General features: G+C 42.3%; 1 protein-coding gene across 3 annotated transcripts; it reads left to right on the top strand.

The window, feature by feature from the left end:
* The first annotated feature begins 310 nt into the window (after window positions 1–310).
* On the top strand, window positions 311–20,011 carry nhsl1a (NHS-like 1a). 3 transcript variants are annotated; one of them, XM_057830493.1, is made up of 10 exons: window positions 311–1,106; window positions 8,177–8,284; window positions 8,886–9,031; window positions 9,613–9,687; window positions 11,887–12,115; window positions 12,290–12,421; window positions 12,810–13,090; window positions 13,529–16,509; window positions 16,609–16,639; window positions 17,115–20,011. In XM_057830493.1, exons 1-9 carry the CDS (start codon window positions 476–478, stop codon window positions 16,631–16,633), a joined length of 4,608 nt encoding a protein of 1,535 aa, XP_057686476.1. In that variant the 5' UTR covers window positions 311–475; the 3' UTR covers window positions 16,634–16,639; window positions 17,115–20,011. The 3 variants fall into 3 exon arrangements, with proteins under 3 accessions (XP_057686476.1, XP_057686475.1, XP_057686477.1); XM_057830492.1 differs by having other exon boundaries at window positions 16,606–16,639; window positions 17,115–20,010; XM_057830494.1 differs by lacking the exon at window positions 9,613–9,687 and having other exon boundaries at window positions 16,606–16,639; window positions 17,115–20,010.
* Window positions 20,012–24,607: the final 4,596 nt, after the last annotated feature.

The following is a 24,607-nucleotide window of genomic DNA, read 5'->3' as shown; positions in this document are numbered from 1 at the left end:
GTAGGCTATAGGGTGAGTTCTTTTACCAGATGTAATGGTCACCTTGACTTGAGTTACACAGACTAAACCAGTGAGTGACGACAAGTTCTAAACTCCTAAATCTGATGTGATGCACGGTGTCAGGAGGAGCGGTCACATCAGGGTCTGAGATCCACAGAAGGTACAACCCAGGGTGACTCTGGAATTCAAGATGGAGCAACATGTGTTCAGGTCAGCGACCATCTGCAGACCTGGATAATCCTTATTAGTAGATTAGCAACACACAGGCGACACTCAGAGGAAGATCCCATTTGTGTTCTGTGCTACTGCACTGTGGCAAGGTCGGCGGGTTGCGACCAACATGGAAGAATTGTTTTTACCTGGAGTTGCACCTGACTGAAAAATGTCAAGAGCTATAATTTTGAAGTAGAACGCTTTTTTGTCACTGAGCCATTGGAGCCATTTATTCCAACAGCTAGTTGGTATTCATGGCAGGATGATTTCTTACGTAGATTGTTTGGGTGGTGACGGGGCGGGGAACGGTGTGGCGTCCCAGTGCTGGAGTTCGAGACCGGACGAGGACCAAGACCAGCTTCTTCCTCGCAAGATCCCCCCACTTCAGCCCAGGACAGAAGGCAGTCTTCGACGACGCCTGCTTACAGCTAAAATCCACCAGCACCATGAAGCCATTTGGGGCAGAAATGCAGGGGTGGCTGGATGGCCACCCTCTGGCGAAAAAAAGCCTGTTCCACCTCATCCCCAACATTCCAGCTCCTGGCACATCCAGCATCACTCGCCACAATTCCGAATCCAAACAAGCGTCCCAGCGGAGGCTCACGGCAAACGCCCATTTACCGCCGAAGTTTATGGGAAGCAATCTTTGCATTCCCATCTGGTTTCCCGCCCTGCAGTCAACCAATGGCGACGGACGAGCTCCTGCACTCCAATTCCAGAGCCTCGTCCTGGCTACACTGCTCCAGCCCCCTCAAATCTGAAAGTCACATCTCCTCTTAGAGAGTTAGAGGTGCCGCCGCAATACAGCTACCGGCCCAGCAGAAGGCATAAGAATAAATTTTTGGGTTTTAAAAAGCAGCAGCAGAAGGAGACCACGCCGCTTCTGCACACAGGTATTATGCACAGGAATTCTGTTGTAAGTTGTTTTTATGGAACAGCGACGACAATGATGACACAAATTTTAGTCACCAGATTTTAAAGAGAGAAACATAAGATACAATAGCCGCAAAAACGGTCACAAATGTCCACCACACACTATGTGATGCAGTCAAACGCGACTGAAGTCGGTCATTGCAAACAAAAAAAACCCCCCAAACATTATAGTTGGCAACGCTTCACTCACACCCAAGCCATTGAGCACCATGCACCAGTGCGTTCCATAAGTTGCCTGTAAAGATTGTTAATTATACAGGTCATTCATTTTCTGGGCATTGAATCGATCGCAATTAAGAGTAGGTAATATATTTTTTACTGAACCACAAATGCATCTTGTGATTTGCAAGGAAGAGAAAGATTGCAACAACGAGAAGGTATTGGTTATTTGCTGAGATTGTTGGCGCTGTTGGCAATTACTGAACATCCCACTCACTGGCTGCACCTCCAATTCATCTATGGTACAGATGTTATAAGACACTAATCCCACCACTTGGTTATGTTACTTCATGTATGCTTTACCTGTAAGAATCGTGCTCTGTCGTGATTAGCTGCACTGTTTTCAGGGCTTCTGTGCATCTCATGCTATATTAGGCTGTTTTTTCCTCAGAGGTTAGAGAGGACTCTAAATTGACATCTCAGATTTATGGCTATTTTTTTTTAGCAGTGGTGGAATGTAACAAAGTACTGTACTGTATAAGTACTTCGTTACTGTACTTAAGTAAATGTTTTTGTGTAGCTGTACTTTACTTGAGTACAAATATGAAGTGCTACTTTTTACTTTTACTGCACTACATTTTACAGCACATATCTGTATTTTTTACTCCACTACTTTTCAAATTGTCGCCTGCGTTACACATTGCTTTAGTTTTTTTTTTTCCTTTTTTTTTCTCATTATGAATTGACAGCTTTGTTTCCATGCATCCGGCACAATCGATAAGCCGCGTGCAACTATACCGTAATTGAGCACTAGAGGCAGCAATACGAGTACAAGCAAGATTAGGCAGGTGAACAAGGTAGTGACCAATAAAAACCAACAGTGAGAGCAGCTCGCCTTCAGATGGGTGCTGCACACTCGTGTACAGTAGGTGGGGGTATGCGCCTGATAGTTGCTTGCAATCTGGCATTATGCTAAATTGTTGAGTGTTTTGAGCATATTAAGTTTCAGTTTACAATGCTTGTTTTTTTTCCCATTCTGCAAAGTTTTAGATAAAATTGAGCAGTCAATGTATATGTATATGTATATATATATACAGTATATACCTACAGTATATTTGTAAAGCACTTTTGTACTTTTACTTGAGTATTTTTTTCTTAGATATGTTTACCTAAGTAATTTTTTTGTAGCTGTATTGTACTTTTACTTCAGCGAAAAAAAGTACTTCATCCATCGCTGGTTTTTAGCTGACTTAACATTTGTGAGGCAATTATTCACCAAATTACATACATTAACTGTAGAGCATGACTGACTTATACATCTGTCATTTTGGCATGAAATGACGACTGCAAAGTTGTTGTTGATAACATTGCAATTATTATTTTCATGTACATACAGTAAGTACCTTAAATGGACAATAGGCATGTTCCAGATTTTTCATACGAATGTACACTGAATCACAGATTCAATTACAACGCATTGCTCGTACAAGTTAAGGGAAACTTAACAAATTTTTAAAATGAAAGATTTCGTAAAAGTTGAATACACTTGAATTACCCTCGCTCTCTGTGAGCTTCTGTGTGTTTGTAAAGGATTAGCTGGACTCCATACGTGGAGCTAACAGCTCATTTTGAAGACAGATGGCTTTACCGTTGCACAGCTGTTACTTGGCAGCTTCACCAGTGAGCCTCACATGCTTTCGGCTTCATTCAAAACCATTGCTGAATCTGGCAATACTCTATGCTAAAACCGATGCAATAATCAACATACGATCTGCCGGTGATTCTCAAAGTGTGGTTGGTACAAGTACCATTTGTGGTACCCAGGCTCTGAAGCACTGAATTGCACAAAAATTTTTAAGCTGTTTCTACTCTTCTTCAAATTTCAGTAAAATATACAGTAATTATTCATTACAATTCCGTTGCATATAACTTTGAAGTAAGATACATTTGCATTTCATCGTTTGAATGTTTGTTTTTGCATACTTTTTGAATCCAATTTGTATTTGGTTTTAGTATTTGTATTACATTTGGAATCAACTTTTACGTCATTTTCCTTTGCCTATATTCCCATACAAAAGTATTTACTGTAGGTAGCTTTTGAGTGCATCTAAGGTTGAAAACAGAAATTAGGATGGTTAGGTTTGTTTTCTAACTGCCAGACCTCAGAAGAGTAAAGTAAGAACAGTAAACTTGGTATATTTTTAGTAGTAATGTATATGGGGAGTAAACGTGATTACTGTGTATACATACAGTACAATACCGTTGAGTGCATTTTTTTCTTCAATTTAAAAAAAAAATCTAAATCTGTCTTATGTTTTGTAGGGGAGTGGAACAGACGAATCATATTTGAGTAAATTTCCATGGGAAAAATTTTTTTGTTATGTGTTTTAAGCTAGCAGCAGCATCACTGAAATTATTTACCTCTCAGGGGGGGAAAGCAAAAGGTTAGTACGGTAATATACTGTAATTTATTTTTTAAATTGGGTGACGTCCTTGAGATGTATTCAAAAATTTTAAAAAGAAAAAAACTTTTCATTTTTTCATCATCTTTTCAATTTTTCATTTAACAATTAAAGTGAATTTGTATCGCTTTCATGCAATAACAATGCGACCTACTTACTGTGTAATTATTTAAACTAATTAAACCTGCATCGCAGAAAGACAAGATGTCAGGCATGAAGAGCACAGTAATTAGTTGCTCCACTGGCCTCAATAGTTGGCACACTTCCCAAACAGAACACCTCAGTTTGTGACTTGATATGAAGGTTCTATAATCGTTCGCACGAGTGCCAAATTCAAGACTCGTTGCTTGATCTGATCCACGACATCATTTTATATTTTTCCTAAAGCAAATATGCTGTTCTGACTTTGTTTTTTACATGAGCAATTTGTTCTTTTCATTTTGCTTAAAAAAGTGCGCCAAAATCCATATTTAGAGCAGGGGATTCCAAACTTTTTTTTTTTCAAAGGCCAAGGCCAACTTCCTTCCACTTTAATTTGTCAAAAAGAGGTTTGGAATAGGGTGAATTAACTCATTGGCTGCCATTGACGGCGATAGACGTCAAGTCCATTTTAAATGGTCCAGTCAAATGGAATTACCATATTGGCGGTATATGACGGCCCTGATTATAAGACGACCCCCTCTTTTTCATGACTCAATTTTGAAAAATGACTTTTTGAACACCAAATTATTTTTTATACAGAAAATAATTACAGTACATCCGAAACAAATGATTATAACAATATATTTGAAAGAAAAAGCATGTTATTTTGCCTCATTCAAATCTTAATATCTGCACATTTAAACATGTAAGCTAAAGTGTAAATTCGTAATTGAATGGCTTCTGGTTTTTGAAATGTAAATAAACCAATCTATTGTGATAAAACAACAAAATTGCAATAACTGCATTAACCATCAAATTGAAGTCTACCTGTAACTGTAGTCTTGAAACAAATCCGAATAAGGAAAAATATTGCAATAAAATAATGCAAACTGGTTAAACTAAAAAGAATAGCTGAAATCTGTCATGACAGAACATCGCTTCAATGATATCTGGCGCCATCTAGCGTCGTGAATGGGGAGAGTAGCTAAGATCTGTCATGACAGAACATCGCTTCAATGATATCTGGCGCCATCTAGCGTCGTGAATGGGTATAATGTCTAGACCGCGAATTTAAGACGACCTCCTCTTTTTCAGTGTAATTTCAATGCAAAAAACACCGTCTTATATTCGGGCCAATACGGTAGATGTCTATTGCCGTCAATGGTAGTGAAACATGATCATTGAATGCCAGCCTTCTCAGTTAAATTGGATTTGATGTCTATAACTGACAAGGTTAAAGGCTACAAAAATAAAAATAATCCAGTGGTATAAGAAAACAGTATTACAATACAGACATTTACACTACTGAAACAAACTTTGCAGAACAAAAATAAAATTTCCACAGACATAAAAAACAAAGGACAAGAAAATCAGAAACAAGATAGAGCAATTTATCACATTGGAATATTATTATTTTTTTAATATATAAAATAAGTTTATCGAAAACAAAGTGCTGAAATTCTACAGTTTCCTACATTGATATCAACATGCTGGTTTTGACCCCTAAGCTAATGTAGAGGTAATGTTTAAGTGACTAGCTCTATCTAGTTTTGAAGCAGAGAAGTGTAACAGAATGTAAGTTGAATTTAAGCTTTTCGTGCAGGCCATATTCAATGAGGCCGTGGTTAAGAAACCGCTATTTAAAAAGGCCGACAACGCTTCTTATCATGTGCATGCCAACAGAAAGACTCTTGTTTAATAAATTGAAAAAACACAGAATGTAATAGTGGAGAAAAACATGAATAAAAGCCAGTATTCCCACTAAGTGGCCGTCCGAAGTGTAAGCAGATATTTTATCAATGCTGGTACTATTTTAGCCAGTCAAATGCAAGTATACCAGATGGCCCATCCTTCATCGTCATGTCAGTAATATTCATCATCACATGCACCTGGGTTTGAGTTTAAACAGTGTTTAAGTGCGTGGGTATAACTGACATCACAACATGGCTGGTCTCGTAAGCGGTGTTAATTTTTTGTGTTTCAATATCATTTTCTCCATCATCAGAGGGGCTAAGAAATTTGGAATTAGCAGACTTTGGGCGGCTGTCTTTCACATGAAGGTCATTTATACTAGGTGTTGTCTGTCCCATTATCAATGTACAACTTAGCATTCAGTTTCACCTTATCACAGTATATTATCTGATTTCCACTACTTTCCACGAGTTCTGATTTCAAATTCAATTTGTTCTGTTTTATCCATACATTTTCTCCCACGTATCTGAGGTTGGGTCGTACGGGCAGCAGCTTCAGCAGAGAAGCCCAAACTTCCCTTTCCCCAGCCACCTCATCCAGCTCTTCCTGGGGGATCCCAAGGCGTTCCAAGGCCAGCCAGGAGGCATAGTTTCCCCAGTGTGTCCTGGGTTGGCCCCACGGCCTCCTCCCAGTGGGACATGCTCGGAACACCTCACCAGGGAGGCTTCCAGGAGGCATCCTAATCAGGTGCCCGAGCCACCTCATCTGGCTCCTCTTAGACTGAGGTTCTCACCTTATCTCAAAGGGAGAGCCCGAACACCCTACAGAGGAAACTCATTTCGGTCACTTGTATCTGGGATGTTCTATCTGTATCTATCTTTTATCTATATCTGGGTTCTTTCGGTCACGACCTACAGCTCGTGACTATAGTGAGGGTAGGAACATAGATCGACCTGTAAATAGAGCACTGATCCCACCACCCCCACAAATGGCAGCCAGGTGAAGATGATGCCACTCCCCGGCAGCCACGCCATAGAAAAAAAGCGTGGGACCCAGCTACCACCCTCTTACTGTGGCTGCCAAGTCCCTGACTGGCAGCCATTACCCAGCATCGTGATGGGATTGCGTGAGGAGGGTAGTGCAATGTATGCATTGAAATAGGAGAGCCGGCTGAGGGCAGTGGGACCACCGCATGGAAGTTTTTCCCAGCCGCACACCCCACTGCTCCTCGCCGAAGCCCCCAGTGGAGTATAATGTACCGTATGTAGTGCGTTAAAAGAGGTGCAGCAATGGCGGAACTTGTGGCGGGGTGGCAACTGTCACTTCAGGGTTTATACTGAGGCTACCAAACTGGACCCCCTCAACGCCTTGGCTGCGCCTAGATGTTCTGTCCATAAAAGTTATGAACAAAACCGGTAACATAAGGCAGCCGGAACAAAAACCACACTGCTCTTCCTGAATCCGAGATTCCACTTCTCGACGGATCTTCCTCTCCAGTACCTCTGAGTAGACCTTCCCTGGGAGGCTGAAGAGTGTGATTCCCTCAATTTGTTGTTAAATTCTTTAAAAAAATCAAAGTATTTGTTTTTTTAATTTTTTTTTTAAAATAAATGTACAGTATATGAAGCACATATACAGTACATGCATGTAATAATCGAATACAGGAGCAATCATATGTACAAATGGTACCTTGACATTCGAGTTTGCGAACTTATGAACTGTCACTTGTTGTTGTTTGGTTGGGTTTTTTAAGAATTCTCTGTCCTCACAGAGACACTCACAAGGCAGAATGGTAAAGTGGTTTAAAAATGAACACGCTTTGAACTATGGCATTTTTTAATAGCACATCTGCATATAACCTTTGCCATCTGGTGACACACACAAAGGGCATGCGTGTGCTGGCTGACTGACAGTATGTCTTTGTGTGTAGAGAGAGGGAGAGAAGTAGGATGGGGGAAAAAAGCTGGAGTACAGTAAAAATGGTGAGTAATGGGGTAGTGTGCTGAACTGTTGTTTGTCTACATGTGCCCTGTGACTGGTTGGTCAAGTCCAGTGGGTAGCCTGCCTATTGCCCAAAGTCAGTTGAAAGAGAGGATAGAGAGGGACAGGATAGAGATAGAGCTATGACAGAGAAGAGAGAGAGAGAGAGAGAGAGAGAGAGAGAGAGAGAGAGAGAGAGAGAGAGGATTGAGTCAGAGAGGGAGAGAGATGAAGACGAGTGTGAGGATCACCGCGTTGCGCTGCAGTGCTGTTCAGCTGCATTAATTGTGTGTGCATGTGATGCAACCTGCTGTGGTTTTGAGTAAGTGTGTGTGAGTGCAGGTTTGTTGACGGGATGGTTCTGATCAGCGCCGCCATCAAATGCGTCTTCAAGTATCTAACGCAGAGCACAGGTGAGTTTTCATCTGTGCATGCTTGGCTCTGTGTACAATGATACATGTGCATACTCGTAGCTTACCTACTTTTGTAAAGGACAGTGTCAGGTCAGGTGTGTGACATGCTGGTTACCATAGCGACTATTTCGGTAATATCTACGTCCACCGTAGACCATGTCCTGATTTCCCCTTTTTTTGCAGCAAAGGATGGTGACCGGTGGTCCATTCAGTACACTACCCAGAAGCCACAGCAGGGTCTGCTCTTCGTCCCTGCAAAACGACCACACGCTAGCACTGAGGACTTGCAAGGTCAGAGTTGTTTGGAGGATGAATACTTTCATGTATTGCAATAAGTGTATTGTGCAGATCCCAGTCTCCATATTTATGCAGTGTTGATATAGAAACTGTGACCAAAAAATTGCAAAAGGTACGTTTAAATTCCTATTTTCGACAAACTTGGTAGAAATGTACAAATATATGGTGGTTCGAAAGTAAGAAATATAAAGTTGAACCATTATTTTATTGTTTGTGTTTTTTTCAACTTAGATGTTTTCATTCTTGACATTATACTAGAAAATGTTGGTTTAAAAAAAATACTCTCTACAAATGACCTCATGAAAAAATTTTGGTCAAATGAACATTCGTTCATTCACTTATATCTCACGTGGGTCATAAAATCTACCGTATGTGAGGGGGAAATGGTTGGTCTGATGATATATAAATATGTCATTCTTAGGGTTCATATGCAACCTTTGCTTTGCGAAAAATCATGTTGTTTTTGTTGAAAAGTGAATACATAAAAAAACAAATGGAAATTCTCAACGAATAATGTTAGTGAAAAACTTAATGGCATGACTTTGGACATCACCATGCTTCGTTTGTCTTCTCTCTACATATGACGTACTTGTAGCATATAGCAAGGTGACCCAGTATGGAGACAGCAAACCCACCACCTCTCTTCTCTGCACCCCGAGCCCCACCTCTGGCTCATCCTCTAGACTCCAACAATCAGAAGGGAATTTGTGCAGGCGATGGAGAGACAAAAGCAGGAAGATGGTGAGCATTTTTCAAGTCTGCAAATTTAATATACAGCGCTCAACATCATTTAATCCACCAGAGCGGATTTGTAAGAACAGATTTTTCTTTCATAATGAATACTTTCTATGCCACCCTATGTTCCAAAGTGGTGTCTATTTTCCATAGCGCTTATCCTCACTATGATAACAAATGGGCCCATCCCAGTAGTCTCTGACTTAGAGGCAGTGTACGCACTAATCTGGTTGCCGCTCTCCTTCTTTTTTGAATGTTCCATTTCAGAATAATCATGTCAATAGTATGAAATGTTGGTTGGCTTTTCATGGCTTTAGACCCTGAATTGTTCCCTTGACCTTTAACCTTCCCCTTTGAATTACTCATGAGCAGTCCAGGGTTTACTCCACCTCTCCACCCAAATGAGCTAGACTAAATCCCATTTTATCCATTACCCTAAAGAAGGCAAGTCATCAAAAATGTAACTATGAAAGCTGTTAAATTGTAAACAAATATGTGTGACCTAATTTTGAAGATATCTGGTTAAATGTCAAAGCCCTGTAGTCGTCTCACTGACTGTTCGTCTGTTCGTTCTTCTGTTGCTTCAGAGGTTCACATTTTGGGACTTTCTCTCTCAGTCATGCTTTTCTGTTTGTCTCGAGTGGTCAGTTTGGAAAAGAAAGGTAAACACTGACACCTAGACAATACAAGTAGAGTAGAACAGTACCCCGACATAGAGTTCCCCCTCTAACAAAATATGGGTTTAGTTTAAGGTGAAATTCCACAGTTTATTTAGTTTATTCTGTTTTCAGGCCAAGCAAGGGGGCACACACACGATAGTTTAACACTTTGGGCTCTGTTTTCCTGCCTAATGCATATATACAGTGGGGCAAATAAGTATTTAGTCAACCACTAATTGTGCAAGTTCTCCCACTTGAAAATATTAGAGAGGCCTGTAATTGTCAACATGGTTAAACCTCAACCATGAGAGACAGAATGTGGAAAAAAAAACAGAAAATCACATTGTTTGATTTTTAAAGAATTTATTTACAAATCATGGTGGAAAATAAGTATTTGGTCAATACCAAAAGTTCATCTCAATACTTTGTTATGTACCTTTTGTTGGCAATAACGGAGGCCAAACGTTTTCTGTAACTCTTCACAAGCTTTTCACACACTGTTGCTGGTATTTTGGCCCATTCCTCCATGCAGATCTCCTCTAGAACAGTGATGTTTTGGGGCTGTCGTTGGGCAACACGGACTTTCAACTCCCTCCGCGGATTTTCTATGGGGTTGAGACCTGGAGACTGGCTAGGCCACTCAAGGACCTTGAAATGCTTCTTACGAAGCCACTCCTTTGTTGCCCTGGCTGTGTGTTTGGGATCATTGTCATGCTGAAAGACCCAGCCATGTCTCATCTTTAATGCCCTTGCTGATGAAAGGAGATTTTCACTCAAAAACTCTCGATACATGGCCCCATTCATTCTTTCCTTTACACAGATCAATCGTCCTGGTCCCTTTGCAGAAAAACAGCCCCAAAGCATGATGTTTCCACCCCCATGCTTCACAGTGGGTATGGTGCAATTCAGTATTCTTTTTCTTCCAAACACGAGAACCTGTGTTTCTACCAAAAAGTTCTATTTTGGTTTCATCTGGCCATAGCACATTCTCCCAGTCCTCTTCTGGATCATCCAAATGCTCTCTATCGAACCGCAGACGGGCCTGGACGTGTACTTACTTGAGCAGAGGGACACGTCTGGGAGTGCAGGATTTGAGTCCCCGGCGGCGCATTGTATTACTGATAGTAGCCTTTGTTATTGTGGTCCCAGCTCTCTGTAGGTCATTGACTAGGTCCCCCCGTGTGGTTCTGGGATTTTTGCTCCCTGTTCTTGTGATCATTTTGACGCCACGGGATGAGGAGGGAGTTGAAAGTCCGTGTTGCCCAACGACAGCCCCAATACATCACTGATCTAGAAGAGATCTGCATGGAGGAATGGGCCAAAATACCAGCAACAGTGCGTGAAAAGCTTGTGAAGAGTTACAGAAAATGTTTGGCCTCCGTTATTGCCAACAAAGGGTACATAACAAAGTATTTAGATGAACTTTTGGTACAGACCAAATACTTATTTTCCACCATGATTTGCAAATAAATTCTTTAAAAATCAAACAATGTGATGTTCTGTTTTTTTTTTTCCATATTCTGTCTCTCATGGTTGAGGTTTACCCACGTTGACAATTACAGGGCTCTCTAATATTTTCAAGTGGGAGAACTTGCACAATTACTGGTTGACTAAATACTTATTTGCCCCACTGTAGCTTGTGAAGCTGGGCAACTTGTGCTGTTGTGGGCATGCATATTCTATTTCTATTGCTACAAATCAAAGGGGTGCCTCTCATTCCCTTTAAACGTGGGGACCCTCACAACAGCATGGTGACCTCTCTTTGTACTAAAAAAGGAAGTAAAAAGTACTAAGCTATCCGTGCATGACAGGAGCATTGTCACTTCTGGTGTTCCCTACCCCTTTCCTAAAATTATCATTCCTACAGGCATATCTTCAAGGACACTCCCTCGTTATGCCATTATGTCTAGCTTAAAGCAGAGCAGGTGCAGCGAGGCTCATATCTCCACAAAGATCAAGATGTGCCAGTTTTAATCCTCAAGCGTAAAGAGCAATAGGACGTTTGTTGCAAATTGGCTATTGCTATATTTCACGTCATGATCATCCAGCCACTGTAATTAAAATGTTCATGCAGGTTTGATAGAGTTTAAATAGGTTTCCAATAATGTAGTGACTCTCCTGAGTGGTTTAATTCAACCCTCGTAGGTTAGACTAAATTTGAAATAATTTTGCCCAAGTCAATGTATCAAAATGTTGTCCCAGTCCTCAGCCTCATCGGATGAAGAGGAAACCATCATCCACAACGACACACGTCCTATGACCCCACTTGTTCTCAACCCAATTGAGCTCACATCCTGTTGGGACATCTTTGCCTGTGAGACGGAGCTTGGTTTGAATGCAAACCCGATCCCCCGACTCCCGACCCCAGAGGAGAGGATGAGGCAACAGGCGGATGCGGTGACAGCTGAAATAGTTCCTATTAACATAACAGGTGGGCACTGGACATAAACCGAGGTCAAAGCATGATTTTGACCAGACTTGGAATGACAAGCGAAGCACAATTAAGTCAAATTGTTGGAAAATTATTCAGGGCTTGAGCTTCACCTTTTGTTCAGGGGCTGAGAAGGATCATTCTAAATGACTGTATCTTCAAACTTGTTGACAGGTCAGAGTTTTGATCGGCAGGCCAGCTTCCGAAAAGTGGCTGGCAACACAGACTCCTCAACTCGCCACTCTCGGAATTTAAGCCACTGCTTAACAGTCACTGGGAACCCTATTGATGTCATCAATAAACAGGGTACAGGCTGAGCTCTTTTTGTTGAATGATACCCAACCGTGCGCGACCACTAGGTTATGTGGAAATTAATCAGATTTTACTCAGTCATGCTAAATTTACGATTTACTGCAGATTACGTATCTTTGTTCATCTATGCTAGTGTTGTCTGGCGACAGGCAGAACAGTCTTCCATCAGATAGCTAGTGATTTTTTAATGAATATTATCTAATACAGTAGATAACAAAATTAGTACACCAGGTACCACATATACACACTTACATCATCATGTCCTGATTTAAAATATGTGCCTTGGCTATATGAAACTTGGAAAACCTGTTATTGTTCTTTATCAACTCAAATCTGTAATTTCTTTGTGTTCCATAACATTTTCACTGGTGTTCCACTTCAGATTTTCCTGCGGATGAGTTCTCCACGGCTCCACACCAACAGGAAGATGAGGAGTTGGTCAGGAAAAAGAAGGAGTCGTTGTCGAGGAAGATCCGAGCCCCGAGAGGGGAAGGAATAGCTAGCCTCATGATGTCCCTCACCTCACCACGTGTCAATGGCCTTTCCAGCCCCTCAGAAGTACACAGCTTGCCCCGCATGGCCACCAGCTCCTCTTTGGATTCGGACACAAGCTGTAATAGCATCTCTTACAGGACACTGAGCGCCTCCTCTTCCTGTTCGCAGGTCAGTTTGCACAAACTACTATCACTGGTAGTACTCAAAGGAATAAAAACTGTCTTATCAAAGCATGTCCTCCACCTGTTCCACTAAGGACCATGTCTTGTCCCTCTTTCTGTACAGTGCATTCTATGTACAGATGCCTGAGAAGAACATGACCATGATAATGTGTCCATATGACACAGTAGTTTTCTGTCTCAATTGTAGAATTTTGCCACACAACTAGGCTTTAAAAGCGGCTATTGGGTCAAATGCTGCAGTTGGATTCTTATGCTTGCTCGCTGTTAATAAAGTTGTTTTTGCTAACCAAGATGGTGTAAGCAAAACAATTTTTAAGCATCACAAGCCTCTTGTCAAATCCTGAAGATAAGATAAATCTGATATCAGATAACTTTGAATTCCATGTGGAAGTGAATTTAACCAAAACCTTTTTCTCTGTTGCAGGATTTTCCCAGTGACCTGCAACCCCTGTTGCTCAGCGACCTGAGGGCAAGGCATCATTGTCCTTCCCCTTCTCATTTTATAGCCTTTCCATGTTCACAGAAGTTGGGAAGTTCTTGTTCTCGTGATCTTGGTGACAAGTCTCAACACTACAGCAACTACAGTTTCCCATCCACCTCGATTGCAGATGCCGAGACTCATGATGGAGGGCCAACCTTTTCACAATGTGAACACAATTGCTCCTTCCAGCCCCTGGACTTCAGTCCATTGGCGGCCAAGTGGCGCACCATCAGCCATGAGACAAGTTCCATTTCTGTGGTTTCTTCTGAATGCTCCTCTCCATGTAACTTTGAATCAGTATACTCTGAAGATGAGTCCTTGTTTTCCTCACAGACTCGAACTAGATCATCCAGCACTTCGTCCTCCTCCCGCAGCATCTCTCTCCGCAAGTCTAAGCGTCCCCCGCCCCCACCTTTACGGTCTGACTCCCTTCAGCGTCGATTAGGCCGCAGCAAGTCATGTCGTACATCACAGAGTCCATGTGTAGAGCACAGTCTTTGCTTGTCAACGCAGACATTGCATGATCCCTGGGTGCCCCGGAGCCTTACTGAACAACATCAGAATGGGATTGACTGTGGCACTGTCACTACCTTTGAACCCTTAAGTGTAGATAACCATGCAGTTTCTACTGTGGAGATTTCTTCAAACTTTGACTACAATGTTGCTTACACGCCTGGTTCTACGGCTTCTAAAAAGGAAGAACCACTTCAGTGTCCCTTTTCCCCTTCTGGTAGTTTCTCCAGTCACCCCCTGAAAAGAAACTCCTCAGGAGCCTTTTCTCTTCCCCAAAACTCCCCTTTCTTCTACCCTTGTGCAACTTCTCTGCCTCTGTCTCCCAAGAAGTTGGAACCACAACCAACAAAGAGGAAGTCCTCTCTCTTCTCCTCCATTTCCTCTTCCTTTTCTTCCACTTCTTCCTTGTCATCTTGCTCGTCCTCCAATTCAGCTGCCCAGCATACTCATCCCACTGGCCAATTGCTTCCTCCCCCTCCACCTCCCCCTCCTCCACCACCTCCTCTTCACTCACCTCCTCATCCCACACCTTTGCAACCTTCTCCTATTCCTCCTCACTGCCTTTACTCCCCACTATCTTCTCTTCCTCCTCCCCCTCCCCTACCACCTTCTTTTCTTAATCCTTCCCTACCTCTACAATCATCATCTCCTTCTTTCACTCCTCTCCAACAATCCTCTCTTCATCCTACTCATTTGCCACTTTCTTCTCTTCCTCCTCCCCCTCCTCTCCCATCATCATTATCCATTCCTTTTCCTTCAGCTCCTAGCAAGTCATCGTCTCTGCATCCCACTCCTTTGTCACATTCTCCTTATCCTTTGCTTCCTCTGTCAGCATCTTTTCCTCTTCAACCTGCTCATCTCCCGCCGTCTTCTATTCCTCCTCCCCCTCCTCTGCCTCCATCATCTCATTCCCCTTGCCATCCTAATCTCCCACATTCATCTCCTCCTCATCCTCCTTTTTCTCTGCCTACATCTGTTCCTCCTTCCTTAGTGCCATCATCATTAACTCCACCACTTCCTCCTTCTTTTGCCTCTCGACCCCCTCCTCCCCCATACTCCCATGCAGTCAAGCAGTCCTCCCATCCTGCTGCGCTTTTCTCGAAGTCCTCTGCTGTTGCTTACCCACCCTCCAGGTTACACTCGCGACAGGGCATTGGCACGTCCCAAAATCATGGGGGAAAACAGCTGAATCCACCCACTCGCCCTCTTGTCACTGCACAGGCTTTGCAGAGCATCAAACTTCGTTCCATTACAAACCAAGACGACCTACCCTCAAGCAGCATGTCAGCCAGTGCCAAGCATTCTGACACTCCTGGGCCAGATGTTATTTTGAGCCTTCATACCCCTGCGCATGCTAACTCAAAGCAACCCCAACCGGGGATATTGCCTACTTGTGAGGTGATGTCAAAAGAAGAGTCTGTATACACTCAAATCCACACTGAAAACCAAGGTGATCAAATTAAAAATTGCCAAATATATCCTGGGGATTCTCAAATGTTTTCTAGACTGATGAACAATCAGAGACATGAGTGTTCCTTTCTGAAAACATCTGATATTACCATAAAAGAACAGCAGTCTGAGACCCAACTGTTGTTCGAGGCTAAGTTATCCGAGTCATCATACAGGCCAGAAGAAGAGGTTGCAAGCTTAAGGAAGAAACATTGCCTTCCAAAGCAACCCAATCTTAGTATTCAAGGAGTCAAGCCATCTCCAGAGTACAGGGGAGAGCAAAAAGAGGGGTGTGGTACGGCATCAATTGCATCTGACCCATACACAAAATGCTTCCCTGGCAACATATCCCACAGTGATACGTCATCAAGCCATAATAGCTGCCATTCCTTGAACATGGTGGATGAAGTCTCATACTCTTTTGACACTTTAACACGTAGCACTTTAGCAGTCCAAATTGGTGCTGGCAAATCACTGCAGCAGGAAGTGGACAGACAATGCCACAGAAGGGTGATGAGGGCACTGGGTGAGAACGAGGAACAAGACAAGGAGCAGAGAAAGACATCTATGTTTGCTGCCACCAAAAATGATATACATAGGAAGAAGAAGAGGGCAGCAGGAAGACACCTGCTAATGATGCCGCAGAGTAGGCTTTCGTCATCCTCTTCAGCTTCCTCGTCTTCATCCTCAGATGACGAGGCTGAGTCACAGATAAGGGAAAGCAATTTGTGTGCGCCAATCGTTCCGAGAAGCCTCTCTCTGAGCAGTGTGCTGTCCAATGACAACCTGCAAGGAGCAGTATCATTGAATGACCTCCTCATAGAAGAACAACCGGAAGAAGATGAGAAGGATGTGCACAGAAAGATTGATGCTGATGGGCATTCTAATGCCATGCTGGTTCCCACAGTCAATTTCACTGGTGGACTACGAACAACTGAAGACCTCTTCGCTGTCATACACAGGTACTGTACAGTATGTACACAGCACTCACTGTTATACAAGTTGCTCATGAGATGTTCATTTGTTTGTCTCACATGATTGTTTCTTTCCTCATGAAGCAGTGCATTATGGGAAGGGACGGCTTAATTGGCAGTAAGTAAAGGGAAGCAGGTGGCGCTTAGATCTTGTAGCCTTTAGATCAAGGGTTCTCAAACCTTTTAGGTCCCTAGACCTTTTACAGTGAGGAGACACGAGTACACGGATTCCCTCAAAAAACTAAATGATTTGTGCTCCCATGTGCTCCCTGAAATACCAATGGCAGGATTTTTGTTTTTTACCACTTCAACATGAATCAACATTAAATGTTTAACAGACATCAACTTAACACAGCAGAAGTGAATTAATTTAAATATACATCCATTGTGCCACCCAATGTGGTGATTACTAGCACAATCACCTCATAAAGATGTAGCTCTGACTCTAGGTGTCCGAATCCAGGTTCAGACTCACTCACCCTGTGCTGTCCTCTTCTAGCTTCCTCCCCTCCTCTGTCCTTGTTATGATAGGAATGCAAGTATCATCCAAAAGAAGTGAAAATATCTCAAAAATATCTGTCCATATCTCTCAGGTCAAAACGGAAGATGTTTGGACGGAGAGGTTCCTCTTGTCTGATCTCAGTCGACAACCGTCCTCGACCAGCGCCACAAACCTTTGTAACTCACAAAGGTAGAAGACAATCAAAAAGCGAGAGCTTCAAGGCACTTCTACTGAGGAAGGGCAGTCGCTTGCAGTCGTCCTCTCGCCTATCAGCTGTCGAACGTCTTCGTGTGGCCACTCCTCCAGTTGCTTCAGGACCAGTGCCTGCCCACGTCCGAGACACATGCTTCTATCAATCCTTGTGTACAGTCAACACTCACTTGACTCTTGAGGTTTCACAAGCGTTTCCAGATATAAATACGTCCTTAGCGATAGGGCAAAGTGGGTTTCCACTGTTCTCTTTGCCTGTCTTCCCTCCGTCCCACTTTGCCAGGAAACCACACACTGTTTTCAGGTCAGCCAGTTGGCGTTTGCCTGCTCACCACCGCCACTTTGCCGGCCCCATGACTGCCATTTTTGAAAGTGAAGGAGAACAGGAGTAATACTGCTCCCAAAATGTTATTCATGATGAATGCCTGTTCATTTGTCCTTCCATCCGTCTAACCGTCCACCCATCCATCTATCTTCTGGGACTGTTTAAGTCATTGTATCTGTTTTAACACGATAATGACATACTGTAATAAGCTTTGTGGCCTCCTCTCTATGAAAACATCATGTTTGAAAGGGTCTAAGGCCATGTCTACACATAGCAGGGTATTTGGCAAAAAGAAGTTTTTCTACGGTTTGGCCTATCATCCTCACGCACACGCACATTTAAACGAGGGATTTTAAAAAGTGCGACCAAAGTGAAGATGTGCGAATTCTGCATTTGCATGTGGTCACTGATATCTGAAGATTTAAGTGTGGAAATGTCACTGACTGCGACAAACTTTTTCCATACATCACACATGAGACCATTGTTTACATTTGGAGTAAATTAGACAGGTGCTTTTTTGCTTCCATTTATTTACAAACTCTTGCAGTGCTTCATATTGAAGAACACATGCGAAGGATGGGGGTATTATGGACAATTTTTTTCGCCCATTGTTATGAATGTACTTAAAAATGAATGAATGCGGTTGGCTGTGGAAGCTTTTTGTTTTCCTACAAACGTGCTGGTGTGGACGTAATTATTTTTTCCCCAACGTATTAGGGCAGAATCCTCAGTTTAAAAAAAAATGCTAGGTATTGACATGGCCTAAGAATGGCTTATTAGTGGATGTTTTGGAAATAATAATTATAATGATGCTAAAACGAGAACAGAGAACATCAAGCTCATGTGCATCTTCATGACATTCTCGAATGTGGTTAAATGAATTCTGCTCTTGTGGAATGTGATCTAAATATATCATATCATTCATAACATTCGGTTTCAGCAAGTGAAAGCAACCGTACTGTGGTACAGAGGATGCCTTGCAGTCGAAGGATAATTGCACCGATTGATACAAGGTGGAAAATGTGAGCATTTTAGTCGTCATAAGTATGGGAATTAAGCATTAAACAGCAGTTAATTAGATTACTGTATATGAATATTTTGTGCAAAAATGGTAAAAGTTGAAGAAGGTATATAAATAAACACTTTTGAAGGGCACAATAGAATGCAGTATGTTTACTAACATTTCATTTTTCTCGCAAGGTGCATGGCAAAACATTTTTAAAATGTTAAAAATGGATTGATGGAATTCTTGACTACGGTCTGTTCAGCAGAGGCTTTTTCTATCAGATTTAAAACTTCTTATTGTGCAAGGGCGCAGTAAGCCATTGAACACCTTTTTCAGAGACAAGAATATTAAATGGAAACACTCCCTTGTCAAAATGGATATATGATGTAGTCTACTGTAGATACAAATTAATAAAACTGTGTTGGTTCAGTCAGAAGTGAGACCCAGTTTATTCTTTATGTATGAATCATACTTACAAATTAAGAGGAATTAAAAAAAAAAAAAAAAAAAGTTATTTCCATGGGTTTATGGGTTAGACATTCACTTAATGACTCAAATAGTTGACATCTTCAAACTCAAACAACTAAATCTACGCAACTATGGACAGGGGTGAAAGCTTTTATCCCGAAAATAGAACGGCAACTGTCAAACCCACGTGTTAAAAAAAAAAAAAAAAAAAAACTGCCAAGCTCCCACACACACATCTCATCTCCAAGAAAAAAAACAATCTACTAACGTCAGATTTACATACACAAGTGGTTACAACAAGCATAATACAATGCTTGTGTAGCGTAATTCGTTTCCACCTAATTTCTGCTGCCCAACGTCTCTGTCAGAGTCTGACGAGTCACATCGATGTCCGCATGCGCGCAGCAAACCACCCTGGACTCATTTGTCCGTTCAATTGGCTGACACACCGACATGTGATCAGCGTGGATAGTTAGCTCTGATTGGGACAAATGCACTTTTTCTGGAACAACAACAACAACAAAAAAAGAACTTGCTTGTTGAATTAATGCGATAAAAAAGAGCAATGCAATGAAAAATTGATCAGATCTTTAAGAGAAAGGAAAAGAATTAGAGGTTTACTTTATTTGCTTTGGTGGGGCGGTTCAGAACATTTTCCATGTTAATGTGCACTTTGGACTTATTGTTGTTCATTTATGTCAGGATACTTATTTCCTTATGATTAAAAAAAAAAAAAAAATCTGTATTTGCGTTATCTTCAAAATATATTCCATTTCACTGTGCAATGTAAGTCATTTGTACTTTTTGTTGATGTATGTTAATCTTTATTATTAAAAAGAAAGAAAAAAAGACAATGTTTACATTATCTTCAATTTTAATGCAAAGTCGCTAAAATCGAAGTTTTGTATTTCGATGTGAGGAAATGAGGAAAAATAAATAATTACTATTATAAATAATTAGGTGATGGAGTTTGGGGTCACTAATGTTTTTTTAAACTGTTATTTAGCAAATCGTTGTAAAAAAAAACAACATTTTGAATATAGGCAGAATAGTTATAACTCTTTGCATTTACGCAGTTTTAGGAGGTTGGACCCCTCCCCCCCATAAAAAAAAAAAAAAAATAATAATAATAAATTTTTTAAAAATTCTGGCTCCCTGGCAACCTTTATGTCAGGGAGTTCCGACAAGAAATTGTAACCACTGTCACTCCTGACTATAACTAAAACCGAATTGACTTGTCCAAACATTAGCCTCATGGCAAGATAATTGTAAGAGTCCACTGCCATTGCAGCAATCAAAGAGTTCTACATTGATGTATATGTTGTGTTTATGTCTGTTTTAACTTTTGTACAAGGCAACACATGACGAATATCCAATCTCAGATGTCATTTAAGTCATTCACCGCTGTGAATATTTATTTCATCAACTGACATCTGACCGTTTACTGCAGCTGTCGAACATATTTGGAAAGAACGTTTATCAATTAGTAAGAAGAGGGTTTTGCTGAGCCCTTCTGTGAAACCGGCTTGTAAACAACTGTAATGGCTAACAGATCCCTTTAGGCACTGAGGTTTTGATTTGTATGTTTACCGCTCAAAGAAATTAAGGGTTTAAGTGTTCACTTTTTAATTTTTTAGAAAAGTGTATACGCATACAATACATAGGAAAAGGGCGTTATTTAAACACTATTTAAAAATAATGAAGAGAACACCTAAACCAGACATGTCCAAAGTCTGGCCTGGGGGCCAAATGTGGCCCGTGGTCCCCCAGCCTCTGTCATAAAATCAATAACGTCTGGCCCGCACACAGACTTAATAAATTAGTCAGCAGCTCTGCTACCAGCATATGAAGTAGCTTACAAACTAAATGCTGCTCCTCATTTACCCACTGAAAGGCAGCAGCACTCTAAGCAACATTACCCCGTGTGACCCTTTGTTTCCAATTTTCTAAAATGGCGACAATCGAAAAAAAAAAGAAAAAAAAAAAGAAAGTTGACTGCGACGGCCGACGCTTCAAGGATAGGTGGAAATTGGACTATTTCTTCACTAGAATACCCAAACAACTGTGTCTGCCTCATTTGCAAAGAGACAGTCGCTGTTTTTAACAGTGGCGCCACCAGGGGGTGGCCATGGCCCCCCCCCCTATAAATCTGTTGGCCACCCCGCTTGCCAGTATATCGTTAGATTGTTGTAGCATCAGTTATGCATTTCATCCCAAATGCACAGCCAGGCAAGCCGCTGCTCCTCACAGTAGTCCCCCCGCTCCGCCCCCGCTGCTCTTGCGCGCTCCGACAGCAACGGTTTAGTGCGCGCGACAAGGTAGCACAAATTGATGGGCAGCTCATTTCGGTGAACGCTACAAAAGTAAAGAGAAAAGACGGAGAAGACTACAAGTAAGTATTTAAGTCAGAATACCTTTGTAAAAGAAGAAGGGGAAGTATGCGCCATCGTAACATGTGCTTTTTAAGAGCTAAATTGTGCTGTTACACACCTGTTAAAGCAGCTTTTTGACGTGGTTTTGACTTGTGTAACTGAGTTACGTAGCAAACGCTAGCTGCTGCTGGTCAGTTTTCAGACGATGAAGAGAAAGGCGACAGACATTGCTTCTTATTTTAAAAAGAAAATTAGCACAAGAGGAGAGAAAGAAACGACAGGGCAGCAACAGAGGCTTAGTGAGGAGGAGGAGAAGAAGGAGGAGGATGGAGGAGAGGAACAGACAGCAGCACCAGCGTGACGATGGTGCACAGCCAGCATCAGTTATAGATACTTTGTGGATGAGTTTGCCAAAAAACATAGCAACAGGCGAATAAAACTGTTCTGAAGCACACTGATAGCCTGGTCATCAAAATCAGAGAATATTGATTCCTTTTGGCAAGCTCTTGCGGGAGGAGGGATGGGCTGCGCTGAACCCAAATCTGGCTGGCTGGGGGCCGTGTCCCTGGGTTGCCCTGGGTTGCCGTCCGCGTAAAATCTCCGCTCGTCTGCGTGGCTGTTGCGCGCTTGGTGGGGCTCGCGTGCAGCTGGATGGGATGAGGCACGCTCGGGTGGGGGGTCCCGGTGCCGGGAGTGCCGACGGGGGCGGCGTAGTGTTGGTCACCAACGGACTTACACTCACGAGGGATTCACACGATTATTGGGTTCCAGCTCACAGAGCTGATTTATGTACACTCTACCCCTTTCAACCACTTAGTTATAACTCCCCCACCCCCGTCCCCGTCTTCCCCTGGTCAACAGGCCCCCCACATGGTGTCAACAGGAAATACATCTAGCTGACCATAGCACCAACATATTAGTAGTTAGTGTAGACGTTCAATGTATTTCGTGTTGTTGTTTTTTTGTGTTTCTTTTCTTTCTTCTCTTGTGTTTCTTTTCTTCTGTTCCTCCATAACCTCTTCCTATTCGCTGCTTTGTCACAATAAACGAGGTATGTTGAATAATCACAATGGGCCTTTTTGGCCTGTGGGACTCCGGAGGCAGCTGACAGGTACCGGCTGGCCAAGCGGACTGCGGCTTCGGCGGTCGCCGAGGCAAAAACTCGGACATGGGAGGAGTTCGGCGAGGCCATGGAAAACGACTTCCGGACGGCTTCGAGGAAATTCTGGTCCACCATCCGGCGTCTGAGGAGAGGAAAGCAGTGCACCATCAACACTGTGTATAGTGAAGATGGTGTACTGCTGACCTCGACTCGGGACGTCGTGAGTAGGTGGGGAGAATACTTCGAAGCCCTCCTCAATTCCACCGACACGCCTTCCTTTGAGGGAGCAGAGTCTGGGGACTCTGAGGTGGGCTCTTCGATCACTGGGGTTGAAGTCACTGAGGCGGTTGGTAAGCTCCTCGGTGGCAAGGCCCCAGGGGTAGATGAGATCCGCCCGGAGTTCCTAAAGGCTCTGGATGTTGTAGGGCTGTCATGGCTGACACGCTTCTACAACATTGCGTGGACATCGGGGACAGTGCCTCTGGATTGGCAGACCAGGGTGGTGGTCCCCCTTTTTAAAAAGGGGGACCGGAGGGTGTGTTCCAATTATAGAGGGATCACACTCCTCAGCCTCCCCGGTAAAGTCTATTCAGGGGTGCTGGAGAGGAGGGTCCGTCGGGAAGTCGAATCTCTGATTCAGGAGGAGCAGTGTGGTTTTCGTCCCGGCCGTGGAACAGTGGACCAGCTCTACACCCTTGGCAGGGTCCTCGAGGGTGCATGGGAGTTCGCCCAACCAGTCCACATGTGTTTTGTGGATTTGGAGAAGGCGTTCGACCGTGTGCCTAGGAGAGTCCTGTGGAAAGTGCTCCAGGAGTACGGGGTACCGAGCCCCTTGGCACAACGTACGAGACCTCTGATTGTTTGTATATTGTGACTGAATATTGCCATCCAGTGTATTTGTCGAGCTAAACGACAGCTAAACGAAATGTTTGAATAGTTTGTCCAAAGTCTGAGCATCATTAATATAGATAGAAGCACTTTTCTTTTTGTGAACGTTATTTTTTTGAGATAGGAATATTATTTTTGCTTTGTATTCTGTCCTCAATGTGTGTGAGTACACAAATTGACAGATAGCGAACAACAGAAGCTCCAAAGAGGAATCAGACGTTGAGGCAAAGTTGAATGGGCTTTACTGTAGTCATCAATTCTCTTGACAGGGGCAGGTTTCTGGTTATTGTAAAACTGAAAATAATAAACTTTGTGCCAATAACTTGCACAAGTCATAAAATGACACAAAGTATACACACACGTTTCCATTTGAGCAGTATCACTTGCCAATTAGCTCACAAGCAACAAATAAGAGACAGCAAGAACTGCCACTGAATACTGGATGCAGACGTTAGCTGGTCTGTATAGCACTGTATTGGTATGAGTTCGCGTCGACGTATAATGACGTCAGCAGAGCGTGCTGAAAGCCTGAAACCCATAAAATTAGTCGCACCCAAGCGCCAGAAGAGGGCGACAAAACAACAAAAGTAACAAGTAGAACAACAAAGTAACAAGTGGACATGACACTGTGCTGTCATTTTAATCTGTTTGAGCGGGTCATGTGCGTTAAATGCGTCAAATATTTTAACGTGATTAATTAAACTAATTAAAAAAATTAACGCGATATAAATATATATATATATATATAATCTTAGGGCTGTCAAAATAATCACGTTAACTAGCGGTAATTAATTTTTTAAATTAATCCCGTTAAAATATTTGGCGCAAGTAACGCACAAATGCCCTGCTCAAACAGATTAAAATGACAGCACAGTGAAAGCTGTACTTGTTGTGTTTTTCGGAGTTTTGCTGCTCTCTGCTGGCGCTTGGGTGCGACTGATTTTATAGGCTTCAGCACCCATGAGCATTGTGTCAGTAATTATTGACATCAACAATGGCGGGCTACTAGTTTATTTTTTGATTGAAAATTTTACAAATTTTATTAAAATGAAAACATGAAGAGGGGTTTTAATATAAAATTTCTATAACTTGTACTAAAATTGATCTTTTAAGAACTACAAGTCTTTCTATCCATGGATCGCTTTAACAGAATGTTAATAATGGTAATGCCATCTTGTTGATTTATTGTTATAATAAAGAAATACAGTACTTA

Source organism: Corythoichthys intestinalis, chromosome 2 (genome assembly GCF_030265065.1).
Source record: "Corythoichthys intestinalis isolate RoL2023-P3 chromosome 2, ASM3026506v1, whole genome shotgun sequence".
Taxonomy (NCBI): Eukaryota; Metazoa; Chordata; class Actinopteri; order Syngnathiformes; family Syngnathidae; genus Corythoichthys; species Corythoichthys intestinalis.
This window is presented reverse-complemented; position numbering and strand designations above follow the sequence as displayed.

Bases quoted from the DNA above. Each gene is read 5' to 3' on its own strand.
- nhsl1a (XM_057830492.1), top strand. From the start codon at position 476: ATGATTTCTTACGTAGATTGTTTGGGTGGTGACGGGGCGGGGAACGGT. The intron at 12,116-12,289 runs GTGGGCACTGGA...ACTTGTTGACAG, and splicing joins AGTTCCTATTAACATAACAG to GTCAGAGTTTTGATCGGCAG. The intron at 13,091-13,528 runs GTCAGTTTGCAC...TCTCTGTTGCAG, and splicing joins CCTCCTCTTCCTGTTCGCAG to GATTTTCCCAGTGACCTGCA.